The 16,597-nt window shown below is 41.9% G+C and overlaps 1 protein-coding gene across 6 annotated transcripts in view; it reads left to right on the forward strand.

Annotated features, from left to right (window-relative positions):
• FAT3 (FAT atypical cadherin 3) overlaps window positions 1–8,386 on the forward strand; it is a 419,023-nt gene extending 410,637 nt beyond the window's left edge. For 4 of the 6 annotated variants that reach the window (XM_056328389.1, XM_056328383.1, XM_056328385.1 and 1 more), the window contains 2 exons: window positions 1,066–1,101; window positions 1,721–8,386. In XM_056328389.1, coding sequence (XP_056184364.1) covers window positions 1,066–1,101; window positions 1,721–2,340 — 656 coding nt within the window. In that variant the 3' untranslated portion in view covers window positions 2,341–8,386. The remainder of the gene's footprint in view (window positions 1–1,065; window positions 1,102–1,720) is intronic. The other 2 variants (XM_056328386.1, XM_056328387.1) reach the window with 1 other exon arrangement.
• Window positions 8,387–16,597: the final 8,211 nt, after the last annotated feature.

Below are 16,597 nucleotides of genomic sequence, written 5' to 3' on the forward strand. Positions count from 1 at the left end.
CACTTTACAAAAAAGAGAGAAGTGAAGAAGGAGAAGAGCGATTAGGGCCGGTTCAGACACTGCTGCTAAACCTGCATTTAGCCCCATCCCCCCTGACCCCGAGCTAACACAGAGCAGATAGAAAGCTACTGTCCGGCTACGAGCTAATGAAGAAATTGCCACCACCACATGCACCATGTGGTGATAAGCAAGGGCAAGAGTGGTGTTAGTAGACGGAGGCCTGGAGAATGTTACTCTCTGCCCTCGTCTGTGGCTGAGCCCCAGAGGTTAAGTACTGTAATGCCACAAAGGTCTGTCTGGTGAGACCTCCTCCAGCAATGCCATCCAGAGACCTTGCCCAGTGACTTCTTGCATGAAGCCCAATAACATGTGGCTGAACAAGAGCATCTCATCTAGAAAACGCTGCAGCTTATTCCCCGCTCTTGTCTCACATAAAAACTCCTTCCTTGCTCTCTCCCCCACCCCTGCACCCTCTCCATACTGGAATGCCTCCCTCCCCACCAGCTAGCATGGCAGTGCAGGTGGGAGGTGGGTAGGGGGTTGCGGGGCACTGTAGCTGATGGCCCCATTAAATGGCTTTGTATTCTATTCTATTCAGGTTCTTATACCGTGCCCATCACCATGGTATCTGAGCCCAGGTGGGCCCAGATTTGTTTGAACCGGCCCTGAGAATGGTAGATTCTTATTTTTCTGTTTCAAAGTGAACAAGTGAGAGAGAAATGTACTTTACAATTATAAAACGTAGAGATGGTGGATAGCCCTTTTTGTATTAAGAATTCCAGCTCTAACGTTATTCCGTATCTATTCAGTGAGGGTAAATAATTAAGATATGATAGAAAAGGAATATAATACGAAAGAGATAATACTTTTTTATGTATGTCTGCATTTGGCTGGGCAAGCTTATCTTGTTTGCTAAAATAAAGAACAAATAAAAACCGTATTAAAATGACAGTGAGGCAGCTGTACTTTAGATATGCATGCAGAGTTTTGTATTTTCACATGTAATACAGTGCTGGTAACAAGTTGCAAGTTACCAGTTTTTACTTTTCACTTTGTATCTGACAGTGTCTGTTATGGATCAAGGACAGAACTACAACAGAGGTGATTTTTTTGAGACCCTTTCTGCCTGTTGGATTGGGCTGGGGTGGGCAGGGAACCGACTTGATCTGTTTTTTTCCTGAACTGCTTTACGTGTCCTCTTTTGTTTGAATTCTCTTGGGTTCAAATGCTGCATGAGAATGGCCAGCTACTTTTTTTGATTCCAGGATCCAGTTTTCAGTCGATCAGATTATTTGCTTGCACACTTTCTTGAAGCAAAGTAGTCATTGGAGGTGGAAGGGGAGACTAGTTGTGATACCATAAGCATGCTGACTGCATTTAGATTTTTTTCAATTAACTGTGAAAAACATTAATTCAGAGATTTTTGTGTTTTGGTTTCTTGGACTCATAGTTTCTAATATGACCCAGTAGCATCCTAAAAAGCGAAATGCCTGAGAATGGCTGTGTTTTGTTTCTTGGCTTGTTTGCATTAGCATCATAATGCAGTTTATTCTCCTCCCCTACCCCTCCGGTCAGAGCATGGCTGACCTGTGTCGATGGCCTGTGGCGCATGCTGTGATCTGAATGTGCTGTCAGGACTAAGAGGCGAGTGCATGCAGGACACTGTTCTCATTAGTGGCCCCATCCTAACAGGGCGCTGTGGTTCTCTTTCCTGCTGCAGCGTATCATTGGGATACCTCTGACTGGATGCCAAGTGCTCGATTGTCCGACATAGAGGAAGTGCCCAATTTTGAGACGGCAGATGGAGGCTCGGCTCATCATGGCAGTACCAGAGAGCTGGAAACAGATTACTACCTTGGTGGCTACGACATTGACAGCGACTACCCTCCCCCTCACGAAGAGGAGTTTTTAAGCCAGGACCAGTTACCACCTCCTCTTCCAGAGGATTATCCGGACCAATATGAAACCCTCCCGCCCTCACAGCCAGTCTCAATGGCAAGTACGCTCAGCCCCGACTGCAGGCGACGGCCGCACTTCCACCCTAGCCAATACCTCCCTCCTCACCAGTTCCCCAATGAGACGGACACCGCTGGGTCTCAGTCAGGGAACGAATTTAGTACTTTTGCTGTTGGCCCAAGCCAGAACACAGAAAACGTTAGTGCAGGTAAGATGCCCTTATCGTTGCACAACTCTCTAGATGCCTCCTCCTCTGACGTCTCAGCCAGCTGCGGCTTTGATGACTCCGAAGTAGCCATGAGTGACTATGAAAGTGTGGAGGAACTCAACCTAGAAAATGTTCACATTCCATTTGTGGAGACCCAGCATCAGACACAAGTGTAAAGGAAGCTCCCTCCTTCCTCTTCTTCTTCTTCTTCTTCCTCCTCCTCTTTTTTTTTTTTTTTTTCCGTCATTTGGTCCAATTAATGATATAAATATTGAGAAGAAACTTTGCTGAAGGTGTATCTATATATATTGGGCAAGGCAAAAATACAGTATAACCCATTATTAACTTGTTCAGAAATGATACTGTATGTGCAGACACAAAGAGACCAATTGTGTTAAGTATTATACATCACAAAATTGTTACAGACAATCTGGACAGGATGTACCTTCTATTTATTACCAAGAGTAAAACTCAGCTTTTGAGGCAGGGGGAAACAATAATTGCTAAAAATTTCTTTCTTTCCCCCAAAGTTTGGTTTGTTTTTTGTTGGGGTTTTTTTTGTATTGTATTATTAAAAGTGTTACAGTGTTATGATTTCCCCACAGTATTAAGGAACTGGTATGGATCATTCTGAGATGCACTGTTGCATGAAATTTTATGTCAGCAAAAGAGTGAAAGCAATTGATCACTGATGTGAACAACTGCTGTGTACAGCACATCAGGTGGCTGAAAAAACAGCATTTACAAATTGACGTATCAAAGACGAGTGACCGGTCATTTGCCCATAAATATTTATCTGTACTTTTGTTTGTTACATAGCATTTCGTTCTACTGTGTGTACATATAGAGCAACACATATATACAGCATATATTTACTCCAAATTGGCCTACTTTGGTTGACATTTTGTAAAACCAGATGTCAGGTGTGCGTACGTAACTTCACCCATGAAGACTTCTAGAACTATCAGGGTTTGGCTCAGCAGCGGCCCCGTTTTGCCTCAGCTGCCTATGCACAGCCTCCTCGACTCCTGTATGCAATGTGAACGTGTATCCGAAAACATTGGGAGACCCATCTACAAAGCGCCGCTGATTTCTTTGAAATTCCTTGCTTGGGCAGTCACCTCTTTAACAGCAGTCATCATGCTTACAATTATTGCAGTAAAATTAGTTGCAATTAAGTTGCATATAACACTGCTGTAAGCTCAAATCATTAGCTTAACGTCATTTGGCAAACGTCCATCCTCAGAGTTTATGGGATGAGTTCTCAGCTGCTGTAAACTGACTCAGTGGGTGGAACTGCACGGATGGGCTGCGGCCAGAGATCTGGCCCTAGATTTTCCGCTGGATGTGTGATTTCGTAGTATTTGAGGACTTCCAAAGGTTGTTTGCAGACCCGAGAATACTTTTGTGGGATGAGGAAAACCACAGCATCTGTATGCTTTTATGCTTCCCTCAGCCTGATTGCAGTAAATGGCCTTTCACACTGATTGGGCCTAAGCAGCTAAGTACAATGTGGAAATGTGGTGGTTTTACGCAGTGTATTAAAGTGGAATATATATACCTGTTGCTCGGTGCTATGAAAATGTTTTTACCATTGCATTTTACAGCATCTGTGTACCTTTTACAGTGAACGTGAGTCTGCATGACTGCTGGGGTTTCATCCATTTCTTTCCATGACATAGTACAGTCATTCTGAAAAGCTATCGAATACATAAATTGTTGTTACAGAGGAACAGATTGATTAACAGCTTTCTTCTGCTGTTTTCCATGTCCTGTCTCTCTGTCAAACGTCTTAACTGGGTAGTTTCAGCAGCTGTGTTCCAGGGCATGTTCTTGACTGACTGGAGTTTCATTCAAAATTAAATTGTGGGCCATTTCTTGACATGCAGAAAGTGTTTATTCAGAAATTTCTCCCAACACAAAGAAATTATTAATAGAATGTAACTTAAATAATTGCAGCTTGTAACACTTTTAATAAAACAGGATTTCTAAAATTGTCGGAGTAGGTACAATGTGTTGCTGCTTCCCTCCAATAGCTCGTATAGCTGTGAAAGATTGTTGCAGGTATTTTGAGGGGAAACGTGCAGCAATGCTTCACTAGAGAACAGCTCATTATACAGGTACATGAATAAATTGAATGAACTTCTAGAAAGAATGTACTGCACATACAAGTATTACCAAGTACTTGTCTGCAAATAGTTCCTGTCCATTGAATTTATGAATGTCACTTGGTCTTCTCAAAGTAAACATGCTTCTGTAACAGTGATATGTTCTGAATGTGCTCATGGTACATTTCAACTCCTTTTCCCTGCAACTATCCCTGTGTTTTCAAGAAGAAAAAAAAAAAAAAACCACAAAAAAAAGCCAGAAATTTGTGTTGTGATTGCAAGGAGCTGAGGGATTTGCCAAGAAGCCATGAAATGGTTTGGCAAGCCCAGAGGCACAGGTAGAGGATGACTTGCGTTGTTCATGAAGTCCATGTTGCAGGAAAGCAGATGCAATTAGACTGATGTCTCTTCAAGTGTAGGAACATCTGAGTTTCAAAGCTGCAAATTTAGCTGCACTTTTAAAGCTGGTATGACTTTCTGAGGCTGCAGTGCTGTCTTAGCATTGGGCTGCAGTTTACATGAGGTTTGCCTCTACTCACTTTTGGTGTGAGACATTTTTATCCATTATGCAATTCGTTCTGTTCGAGCCCCCAGCTAGTTATGAAGCGTACTTGTCATCTGATTTCTGTAGTGAAGATTCTTAAGCCTGAAACACCGGTATCAAACGTTTACTGGGACATATCAGAAGTGTCATGAGGGAGAACACCATGGGAGCCTAGCAACTGCCATACAAAAAAAAAAAAAAAAAAATCAATGTTTCTTACCAAGCTTGTCGCCTCAGTAATATCTTGTTGGTAGTGAGTTTTACTAGTAAAATATGCATAAATACAATGTATAGTACTTTTTCTGGTTTGATGTTGTTGCCATTTCATTTCACCAAATGCCAACTTGTTGGGAAGGTGCCAAGGATCACCTGTTCAGCCTTCTCTGTCCCGGTCATGATTTCTATACCTCAGTATCTCCTCCCCTCCAAACTGAATAGGCGTAATCCATCTTCAAACAGATGCCCCTCTGTGAATATTGGTACTTCTGTGGCCTTTCTGGTATTGCTCTGGTTCTTTTTGACAACGATAAGATCTGTATGCAGATCTCAAGGTGAAATAGCTCTTAGGGAATAAGATTTTCATATTAACTTTCCTCTTGTTAATCCAAACCATTTTATTTTCTTTTTAATTACTGCTCTACATGGACAAACCGTAATCTTCTAACCCGGAAGATAACAACACATTCATAACCTAATGTAAGAATTGGTGTTCATCTTATTCCATACGGTATATATTTCTTTTCCTGCCATATGATGATTTTTATATCGCTGCTAACTGTCATTGCCAGATCACTAGTTCTGTTCGAGCTTCCCCTCACACCTCTGCTTACCCTGTGTGTCTGTATTTCAACGCACATTCCTGTAGATGGCTCCACTACACGGTATTTTCCTTCGGAATCATCTGTAAGTGTCAGACTTAATAAAGTACCTTTGAGTATCAGTGGATTATAAGTCTCAGGATCAAGACAGTCTTTGCTTTTTGTAAAGAAACAACAAAAAGAAATAATCAAGTTGTTAAAATGCAAATACAGTCCTGTATCAGAAATTGCAGACTTTGCCAGGGTGTGTCGGTCTCAGTAAAAGTGTACTTGTTCTTTGTGTTTGGATCAGGTTGAGAGCGTCATGCACATTGACAGCCTTTTTGATAACTCTGGCAATGGAAGAAGCTATTGTGATTAAAATGCTGCCAGTACCACATTAAGTGGCGTTGTGCGAAAGGAAAAATTAGGCTTATATACCTTTCTTAAATGTGTTAATTATTTTGCCTTTGTATTATAAATATCCTCTTAAAAAAAAAAAAAAATAAAAAAACAACAAAAAAAGGCAAACATCCCACCCCCTAAACTGTAGATACTGGATGTGATTGCTGTTCTGAGCTAGTATCCTATAGCAGGGCGAAGAGCCAAAGGTGACACCAGGGAGCTGCAGAATCACTTCCCTCCCATGGGGCCAAATGGGCAGCCCCACTAGCAGACCACCATAAACTTGCTTTCCTATAGGATCCTCCAGTAGGACACAGCATATGAAGGCAACCAGGAGGATGTGCCAATTGCAGTACTGTGATTTCCAGGCAATCGAGCTATTTTCCTAAAAATATTCCTATTAGTGACTTGTTTGATCCAGAATTATCCCATGGGTTTCTTTAACCTGAAGTTGCAGTAAAAGGCTGGAAGGGGTCAAAGGTGTCTCACTGCCACTGTTTTCCTGAAGTCAGAATGTTGTGTGCTCCATCTCTCAAGTGGGCTCTCCCCCTCTGCGTGTCACACAGACAAGTTAAATTTTGATCCTCAGAATTTTTTTCTCCCCTTCTTTAAATTCTCTAGCATAGTGTGAAGTAGTGCTAGCCTTGATTTATTTGTACCCTTTCCAGTCAGAAACTCAGAGTGGGTGCAGCACAGTGAAAAAAAAAACATGCCACTGAAATGCCGATTAATGGGGAGGCAGCAGCCTGTTGTCTCTGTGAGCCAGGCATGTGGTAAACTTTGAGAATATGACAAAAAAAAAATTGTTGCTCTTGGCTCAATATAAATTCCGTTGTAAATAGAAATATGGGCTGGACAGGACAAATGGTTTAAAACACAGCTTTACTCCTCATTGGGCTCCTGCCTGAAAAAGCTAAATGGATGCTATAGCGTATCCTTATAGCGGATAATAATTGCAGTCATGGGAGAGAGAGTCGAAGGTGCCCTGGACCAGCTCTGCTGAGCTCATTTGAAAAGGTAGCATCCTTAATAATGGAAGAAACAAGCTATTTAAAACCAGTATTGAAAGCACATCTGTGCTTTGTTGGTGGTTTTTTGAACTATTCACTGAGTAATAATGGATGTTTCATAGGTTTCCAATGAGAGCGCTACATCTTCAGGTTCATTCTCTGATGGTTTACCATCATTTACCATGCAGTAGAACTGTGCTTTTTGCCTGTTTGCATCTCTGTTCCTCTCAATACATCAAACTGTGATTTGAGCCTTAGAAATTTAGACTATTGTCCATTACCCATGGATTTTAGCCTGTGTTCCATAAACTCGACATTTAACATCTCCATTATCAGAAGGGCCATTCAGTTAGTAAATTAGCTGCATCATCCAAGGGATGGGCGAGGGGGAGGAAATGAAATTAAATTCATTTCTTTATGTAATAATGAAAAGCAATAATTGCAAATAGTCGTATTACGCAAAGGCCATAAGTAATCTTTACCAGTGTTAAGAGTGCACTTGAACTGTATTATGGAAAGAGACTGGAGCCCTCAGAACTGTAGCATTCTTCTGTCATAGGAATACCTGAATCGCTATTATTTAACAATGCAACGAGCCCATACTGCCGCTTTTCAGGAGGTGACAAAGATGTTTAGGAGTGAAAGCAGTTCTCTTTAAAGCACTGTATCGGAAAAGATTGTCTTGTAAATTTTACCTGTTGCAAGCAGGCTGGTTTGTAAAAGATGTATGTTTTGGTGTTTAAAAAGAAGTTTATAAAATAATGTATATAATGGTTTCAAATTACCAGGCTTTTGTAGATATTTGATGCCAATCAGGATGCTTTAATTTTTTTTTGTTTGTTTGTTTGTTTGATATAATTCTAAAGAGTCATCAAAGTTGGTTTAAACTTTTAAAGTAACAGCAAAAAAGAAAAAAAGAAAAAAGTTTTAGATTTGAAAACTTTTTAATCATTTCAAAATGTACTGTAACTTTCCTTTGGGTTCAGCTCTTTTTGTTTAACTTTTTTCTGTTTTTAAGAAGATGTTTTTTATTGACTTTTTTCAAATGAATGTGTTTTGCACAAAAAACTAGAGACATGATTTTTATGCCATTTAAAGTAGGTATTAAGAGATGTCATTTATCCAATGACAACAAATTCAACCTTATGCAAAAGGGAAGGTTTATCACTTTGAGTGGGTATAGTCCATCGGAAAACTAATTGTTCCTTCATAATTGCTGTTGGCAGTATTGTCTTGTGTTCTTTTGCTATAAAAACAAAACAACAACAAAAAAAAAGGTGTACAGGTTTGTAACTGCCAAAATTTGCTAAAGTTGATGGTTAAAATAAGTTTTCCAAGTAAACAAAAAGAAAAGCCCAGCTGTGTTGACTATTTCTTGATTTTTCTCCTACTTTCAAAGGAGGGAACAAGATAATACACATCAGTTTTGCAAGGGGTGTAGTGTTTCATTGCCCCCTGTGTACAGCATTGCAGAAAATGCTACCTTTTTGGACTCTTGAAATTTATTTCATTATTACATGGCAATTCCTCCACAGGGGCCCCCACTCACACTGTGGAGCTCTCTTGCCAAGAGTTGCTTGGCTGGTATGTGTATGCTAAGGCAGTTGTCTAATTAAATCCACATCCCCAAACGATGCAAAAGGCATCATCATATCATGTAGCCATCTAGATAGGGTGCTACATTGACTGAGACAATTTCAGGGGCAATCCAGCTGTCCTGCGTTAGCTGCTTAGTGGGGGTACTTGGGACGGGTGTGTAAAGCACACAGAGGGGCAGGACAGCTTTGCCTCCTGCCATGGGCATCTCTATCCTCCAGCATTGTGGCACTGGCAACTGGGACTGGCTGGGACAAATTCAAGTGGGAAGTCCTAAGGGTGTAAGCCCTGCCCCAGAAAAGAGCTGTCATTGTGCTAGGCACGGCAGTCAGTCTGCTCAGGGTGTTGCATTCAGAGCTACCCCATCTACTTCTCTTTCATCATCACATCTGTTCAGCTCCAAAGCCCAAGCTTCCCCAGCTGGGCTGGACTGAAGCATGGCAAGCCCAGCAGCAATGTAGGAAGAAGCGGTGGTCTTCCTTCCAGAGCTCTTTGAACAACCTGCCATGATGCAGCCAGGAGCACACCTTGTCCTGCTGGGGAGGAGGGGTGCAGCCATCAGCATGGTAGTCCATTAAAACATGCTGGACTCAGAGCAGTGTTTCAGCCAACCCACCACCCGAGGCACAAATACCCTCTCAACATTCTTGAAACAGAAGTTTAAGCTATGGAAAGGCAAAATATCAAGTCAACATTAGAAGTTTCTCTTTCTCAAGAATACCTAAGTTTTTTTCCTACAACGGCTAAGTCCCTTAATTCAGCCAGTTTCCTATATAATTTTATATTTCTATATTCCCTGCTTGTGGAGGAGCTCTTCTTCTTTCCCACCTTTCCCAATAGATTTTGACACCATCTCAGCAATATTTGTGGTAGCAGAAGTAGCACAATCAGGGAGTCTCACTGTTACAGTGAGACGGAGCAGAGCATTGTAGGAGGAACTAAGGCTAATTCGGAGAACATTCAAGACTAAATGACATAAAATTCTTGCCTCTGTTTAATGTCCAAAGCTAGAGATACAGAATGACATCAGTATTTCTTTTAGGATGGAAAAAAAGAGAATCGAGATGGCAAACAGGTCAAAATGCACCTAAGTGTCTTGTAGAAATGGAACCACCACCACTGGCTGTCCCCTTAACCTGGGCCAAAAATAAGCTATTTCTTCCTTCCATGTGTAACGGTAACAGGTTGTGTAAACTTGCAGCACACCTAGTCCCACAGGGTGGAAACCGGCTTTCCCCATTAACACTGCAGTGCTGCTAGTGTGTAAAGGCACACAGCAGCAGAAGCCATTGTGGTCTAAAACTAAGGAGGTAACATCTAATGAGAAAAAATGGAAAGGAGCAGACACCGAAAGGACAGCCGTAGTGATTTCAGTGGACCTGGATGGAGTTGTTCAAACAGAAGCTTTTTCCTTTATTTCCACAGAAACATCTGTCATGCAAAACGATGTGAAAATCAGAGTTAGGTGGCTGGCTGTGGCATCTCCGGCCCTTCAGAAAAACTTGAAGGGCTCTGCAGTATCCTAGGGATCGGTCAGTTGGATGTGAAAAGGAGACAGTCCTTCCTACCTGCAAATGTACTGAGCATCTCCATTTTCAAAGCAAAGAAAGACCTTTCCCTGCTGGTAACACCTTTCCTGCTTCCACTTTTCATCCTGCCTGCCGCGATTCTTGCCATGCAATGGGGGGGGAAAAAATCAGTGCAATGACTGTGACTTTCTCTCAAGTTCAAAGAAAGCCATCTAGAAACCCCCTACCTCTTCTCAGCCAGCAGTCATGTGCTGCAAGGAAGAAGCCTTTTCCAGAAGGCACATCAGCCTGCTGAAGGAAGAGGTCCTGGCTGCAGGGAGAAACGTGCATGGTTTCATAGGAGAGGAGGCGAGGAAAATGTAACATCAGGTGAACTTCAAGTTCTTCCTCTCAGTTTAACTCCTTCAGATGTATGTTCTCCACAGCAGTACCAAGGGTCTTTCTATACATATATTTAGCTCATATCCCCAGTTAAGCTTCCTTTTCTAGGCTTCCAGAGCCTACTTAAGTAATTTCTTCCTTCCAGCACATGAAACCCTTATGTCCCTGGTTCTGTGGTGGAGGAGAGGTCATCTAGTAGGGTTCCTTATAGTAATCAGTGAGCCAGACACATAAAGATGTGGTGGCCAGCCGTGGAAGGGAAAATGCTACAGTGTCCCCAAGGCCGCTGCCATGTTTCTTAGGTGAGGTATGGCTGCGGATGGTCAAATGCAAGTCAGTCAAGGGAGTCTTAATCCACAGGCATGTGAATTGTAAGTTTGATGTGACTTTTAGCTTCCAGCATCTTTGGAATTACTTTCTCCAGCACACCTAACCTGAGCTCCCACTAGAGCCAATGGAGAGCCACAGGCACCTCCCATGGGAGATGTACTTTACAAGCTAGAGCTGAGTCCACCAAGCTCCGTGGAAACAGCTATTGCCTAGTGAAAAAGAAGGTACAAAGAACCAGCTGCACAGAAGCTAATTCCAGCTGTCCCACTTGGCTAGTTCTTGGCTTGCTCAGCCGTGTCATGAATCGCTCTCAAAGGAAAAATTCCACTGGCCAAGCAGAGAAAGCAGCTGCTTGCTGCAACCTACTGAGCAGTTATGTGGGACTCTTTGCAAGGTCATTTATATGGAAAATAAAAAAGAGAAACTGTGAAGAGGAACTTTTTTCAAGTCACTTTAAGGGATTTATTTTATTTAAAATAACATAGAAAATTAAATGCATTAGTTATTGTTAACACAGTGATCATAAGGTGATCATAGCTTTACAAAACGGCCTGTAGGGATTCAAGCAGCACAAGTCATTCGGCCTTAATGCACATAAAATGTGATGTGCTGATTTTGTTAATTTTATTAGGTCACTCCTATTGCCTTCAGTAACTTCACAGGGTCTCCCTGAGAATGGAATGTTTGTAACGCAGCAGTTGGGGCATTACCACTTCCTAAATAGAAGCAGGAGGGGTTTCTTCCGGAAACTGTTTGTTAGGGAAACTTAAATGTGCTACTTGAAGTTAGATGTGAATTAACGGGTTGCAAGGAGACCACATTTGTGTCATTCTCCATCCCACTTAGAGCAAAGCGGGGTTAACAGTTTCTGTGCATCTAGTGGTAAAAGATTAATAACTGAAGTACTGGGGCTGCTGCCTACAGGGCTTCCAATGCAAAACTGTGCACCTTGTGTTTGCTTCCCAGCAAAGATGGAAATGCAGTCACTGGGGGAAGGTTCCTGTCATCTACCCTCAGATATCTACAGTGTTGGTTCCTCCATCTGAGCCCTTCATCCTTGGCTTCTTTATATTCAGTGAAGCGTTCTAGGATGCAAAGTCATCTAACATATGGTAATAGCTACTTTAGAAGGACACCAGCTGAGAAGACATAGTCTTCAGTGACTATTATGGATTCCAGATGGTGATCTCAGCCATGAACTTCTATTTGGATCCTATGGATTCCACCTCCAGTGCATCATTTGCTGTCAGGAACTGTTGTTTCATATAATTGTTTTAAGTATATTTACTCCTATGAGAAATTGATTAGCAAGCTGAAGAGAGGTCAGAAAAGAGCCATCAAGAGGGTCAGGGGCTGGAATGTATGATACATGGGGAGAATTTAAGGGACCCAACTTTCTTTGTTCTGTGATTCTATCTATATCTGTGCTTTCTGTCCTAAGAAATAAAATAGGTTTTCTATTCTACTGAAATTCCTCCATTGCCATGTATAAATACTATTTGCCTTTCATGAATTACTGTAAACATAAATCTTATTCAGTAGGCCCTTGGGAAAAAATACCTTGTATTATCACTGCTTACTGTTCGCTTTCAATAGTATTAATTACTGCAAACCTCAAACCCATGTTACTCTATAAAAAAAAAAAACCAAACCAAAAAAAAAAGACACCAACCAAAAAAAATTATTCCTAAAGCAAGAACTAAAGCAAGAAGACAATTCTCTGATTAGGCCTGTTTTCCATTTTGAAGTTTTACTACCACATGCTGCCTTACTGTCTGCTGTTGAATGCATCCACACATAGCCTGATGTAACCAGCAATACTCAAGGTGTACATCAATGCAGCTAGTGAGGCAGGGAGACCTGCTCAGCACTCAGTGTTAGTCTGGTTGACCAGAAACCTACATTTTCCTCCCTCCCACTCTAAGAAACCTGGAAGTGTTTAGGAATGTTGCTTTCTCCACTGGCCTACAGTTGTGAACCAAGTAGTATGGGTTCCTGGACAGAATTCACTACATAAATCTTACATTTCCAGGCAGGAAAAGAGCTGGGTTTCCTCCACCTGTGAGGAAAGCGTATACAAAATCTAAACTAGTGTAACTGCAAGAAGTGGGATGCTTATGTGCTCACAGAGCTGCTGATACTATTCAAATAAGCAGCAGTGGAGATCCTGGATCAAGAGGTCCTAAGTCAGGATACTAGTTCCTAAGCAAGTGAAGAGTCTGGGTCAAAGAACAGAAAGTCTGGGGGCAGCCAAGAAAGCATACCTTCTTTACATGAAAAGCTACTGGCCATACTCTTATAAATCATCTCCTATTAGCTAAAATGTGCGAATTCTGGTATGACAAGAGGATATAAGCTTACCCTGCCCTTCTAGAGATGCAGGATTTCTTCAGAACACAACAAAGCCAGGGCCAGAGGTACCAGGAGGACAGCAGTGCTGCAAGATCGCAGGAAAATAAACACTGAATACTGCTAAGTGCCAGGCTTTGTCTGTGCTATATAGACTTCTCACTTTGGAAAATGGCATCATTTTTTCCTATGGAAGAGGTAAGGCTAGTTTAATTAATTTGATTGTTTATTATTCAGTGATAAATTGGAGCCGTTTAATGAAAAAGTGACTTGTGAGTAATAGCAACCTGAAGTAAATTCAGGAGAACGAAATCATTCACCTGTAAAAGTACCTGAAGGCCTGCCCAGCTGGAGCGTTGGGTACTGCTGTTTGGTCACCCTCTTCAAAACCAGGTTCACCATCACTACAGCTTCTGTCCCCTGTCAGGTTATTCCCTTGGGCTGCACATAGCTAGGTGTGGGGCGGCACTCCCCAAATGAGAGTCCAGAGGACACGGAGACCTGCATTGCTCCAGCTGGTGATACTAAAGAGGCTGTCATAATCAAAGGAGTCTCTACAAAGGAATTTAATTTAATTAATTGCTAATTAACAACAACTTTTTATTATAAGACTGGAAATACCAAATGGGAGTGGGTAAATGACGCTTTCAACTTTTCTAAGACTCATTCAAATTCTTACAGTTCAAAAAGGGATGTTGAGAAGTTACAAAGCATCAGAGAAGCTACAAAGCATTAAAAAAAGCTGCAAGACTGGTATGAGAGTTGGGACCCTTTACAGTGACAAAATACAATTTTGGGAGTTCTATTTAGTAGTCAAAAGATGGTCCAAAATTACTGGAGAAAACAAAATGGTATCTATTTCAGACTAGATCTGTAGTAAGGTATGGAGGAGTGAAGCTGGGTTGATTGGCATTGATGGTATGCTGCTGTGGGTTGGCCGGTGTGGATAGGGTGCAGCTGTGGCTGGTTAAGTTGAGTGGTTGGGAGCCAGTGAAGGGAGAGCAGCTGAGGAAGAGAAGGTGAGAGAGGAGGAAGCAGAGAGAAGAGAGAGAACATATGCCCTGGATGGGGTGAGATGGTGAGGGAGCAGTGAAGGGACTGGTGTGAAGAGTGTGCTGGTATGAGATGGTAAAAGACCTTGTTGCCGCTTGATGGTTTGGAGAGTGCTGCGACAGTAAGGCAGAGAATTAACACCTAGAAATTACTCACCTAGACCTTTGATTGAGTGTCCATCACTGGACTCCTTCAGATCACTTGGATCTTAAATCTGTCTGTTCTTGAGCAAATCTTCATCTGCCTCTTTAAAAGGTAAGCTGTGGTTCAGGTAAAAGTTACGAAACTGACAGTATACCCAGGAAAGCTTTTTGGTCTGTGGTAAATTATTATGAGAAAACTATTCATCCATGTAGAGAGGAAAGGAAAAGTGAGATACAAAATTCTCTTGGCTGCCAAGCAGGCCCTGTCTGGAGAAACCCCCTGGACCGTGTCTGCCTTGTGAGCATCACCACACACTCCTGCCCTGCTCAGCCAAGGTCTGCGGCTGGGCACAAGAGCTGTGAGAGTGCTGACCTTTGCTAGTAGCCACTGAGGGAGAGGGGGGTGATTTATGAGCACTAATTCATCATTTGCAATATTTCTTAAATTGTATTTTTTAATCCAGGGACATTTCATTATATTGTCTCCAATGTTAAAAGCAAAAGACTTCCACAATATTACTCCAAAACATTTTCTGAGAGGATTTAGCATTCACAAAGGAGTTACTTGTCATGCACTCTGTAGGAAGAAATTCTCCAATTTGCTGAGGAAGGTGTCTTCCTTTTTCTGGTTCGGGGTTGTTTTTTTTTCTCCTCTCTCTTGTTTGCTCTAGTTTCTTGAGCCAGAGATGTTTTCGACATTAGATTACTGCTTTGACGTGGTTTCTGCACAGGAGAGTAATTTTAGGGGACAATGGAGTTTATCATGCAAGGGAGAATTACTCATTGCTTACAGGAACTAAGCGAAAGAGAAAAACTTCAAATTGTCAAAAGCACTCGCTAGAAGCTCAGACTCTGAATGTTTCAGATAATAAAAAATGCTCTGGCATGTTCCATATACAGATAGATGAGGAAGGATAATGGCTACGCTCCTGGTAGCACAGAATAGAACAGCTTAGAGGCTTTCAGCTGGGTTCTCAAATTCATGTATGTGTTGCAGTGTTACGACAACGATATCTTGAGACTTGTTCCAGAGAAAACTGTGTTGTCGGGTGTTCCTGCTGTATCCCACAGAACTGTTGTGCTAACTGCTGCGTAAGTGCTCGCTAAGACACTGCCACAGTCTAACGGGCCTCAACAGCAGAAGCCAGTTAGAGTTTTGCACAAGGATGAATCGAGCCAGGTACATATGTTTCACTAAATTTCAGGGTCATGGCATCTTGGAAGACTCAGTGTCAATATGGGTTTTCAGGATTTGGAAGAAGATCAGCTACCCATTTAATGTGTATGTGTTGATAAGCACTTGAAGGCTTGCAGATAAACAATGCAGTTACTCATCCTGGTTCCGTGATGGTCCTGAGAAACTGAACAAAACCCAAGCTGTGTTTTTTAAGTTAAGGCTCAGTAATTGACTTGTAACCAAGTCAGCATATCTCAGCTGACCTGTTAACTGTCTTCCAGCATGTTGTCAGCACCCCTTTCCAGTTGTGAAGTAATGCACAATAATTTAAAACTCTCAACAAAATGTAATCGAGTACCTAGTATGTGATAGGCAACGCTGAAATAGAATATTTACTTACTCATCTCAAACTTAGCCAGTCCAAACAAATGTCTCCCATAAAATGATGTTCTGGCGGTTAGCTGCCTCAGTTGCCATCAAAAGCATCCTTCTCCTTGTTGATTTAAGGCCCTTCTGAGTTCTCCCCCGCGCCATAGAATCATATCAATGGACAAAGATGGAGAAACTGGACTCCTACACCTTTTTTCCATGTTTACCAGGAAAGGCGCAAATCATTGAGCTGCCATATTATCCTGCCCTCCTACCTGGAGCACTGAGCGGCCTGACAAGCAAACAGCAAGTCTCCACCAGCCAGGGAAGAAACAAGGTGGCAGCTGTCAGTTCTGTCCCACACTGTGACATCTCCGTGCTTACTTGGGTCTTTCTGTTGTTGCTCTCTCAATATTCTGGTTTGGTTTTTTCCTGAAACGCTGGACCTTGCATCAGTTCCTACTTGAATTGTTATTCTCTTTTTAACCTTTGCTTTCCTGTCTGGATAAAGAAGCAGAAGAACCTATAAACAAAGAAGTAGGATGAGATGAACGGAAAGAATAGCCCAGGGAAACCACGTTGAGGTTGCATATGAAAAGGCAGTTTTAACTAAAATAAGGTTGGAGGAGGAAACAATAGTCA

Source organism: Falco biarmicus, chromosome 2, assembly GCF_023638135.1.
Source record: "Falco biarmicus isolate bFalBia1 chromosome 2, bFalBia1.pri, whole genome shotgun sequence".
NCBI lineage: Eukaryota > Metazoa > Chordata > Aves > Falconiformes > Falconidae > Falco > Falco biarmicus.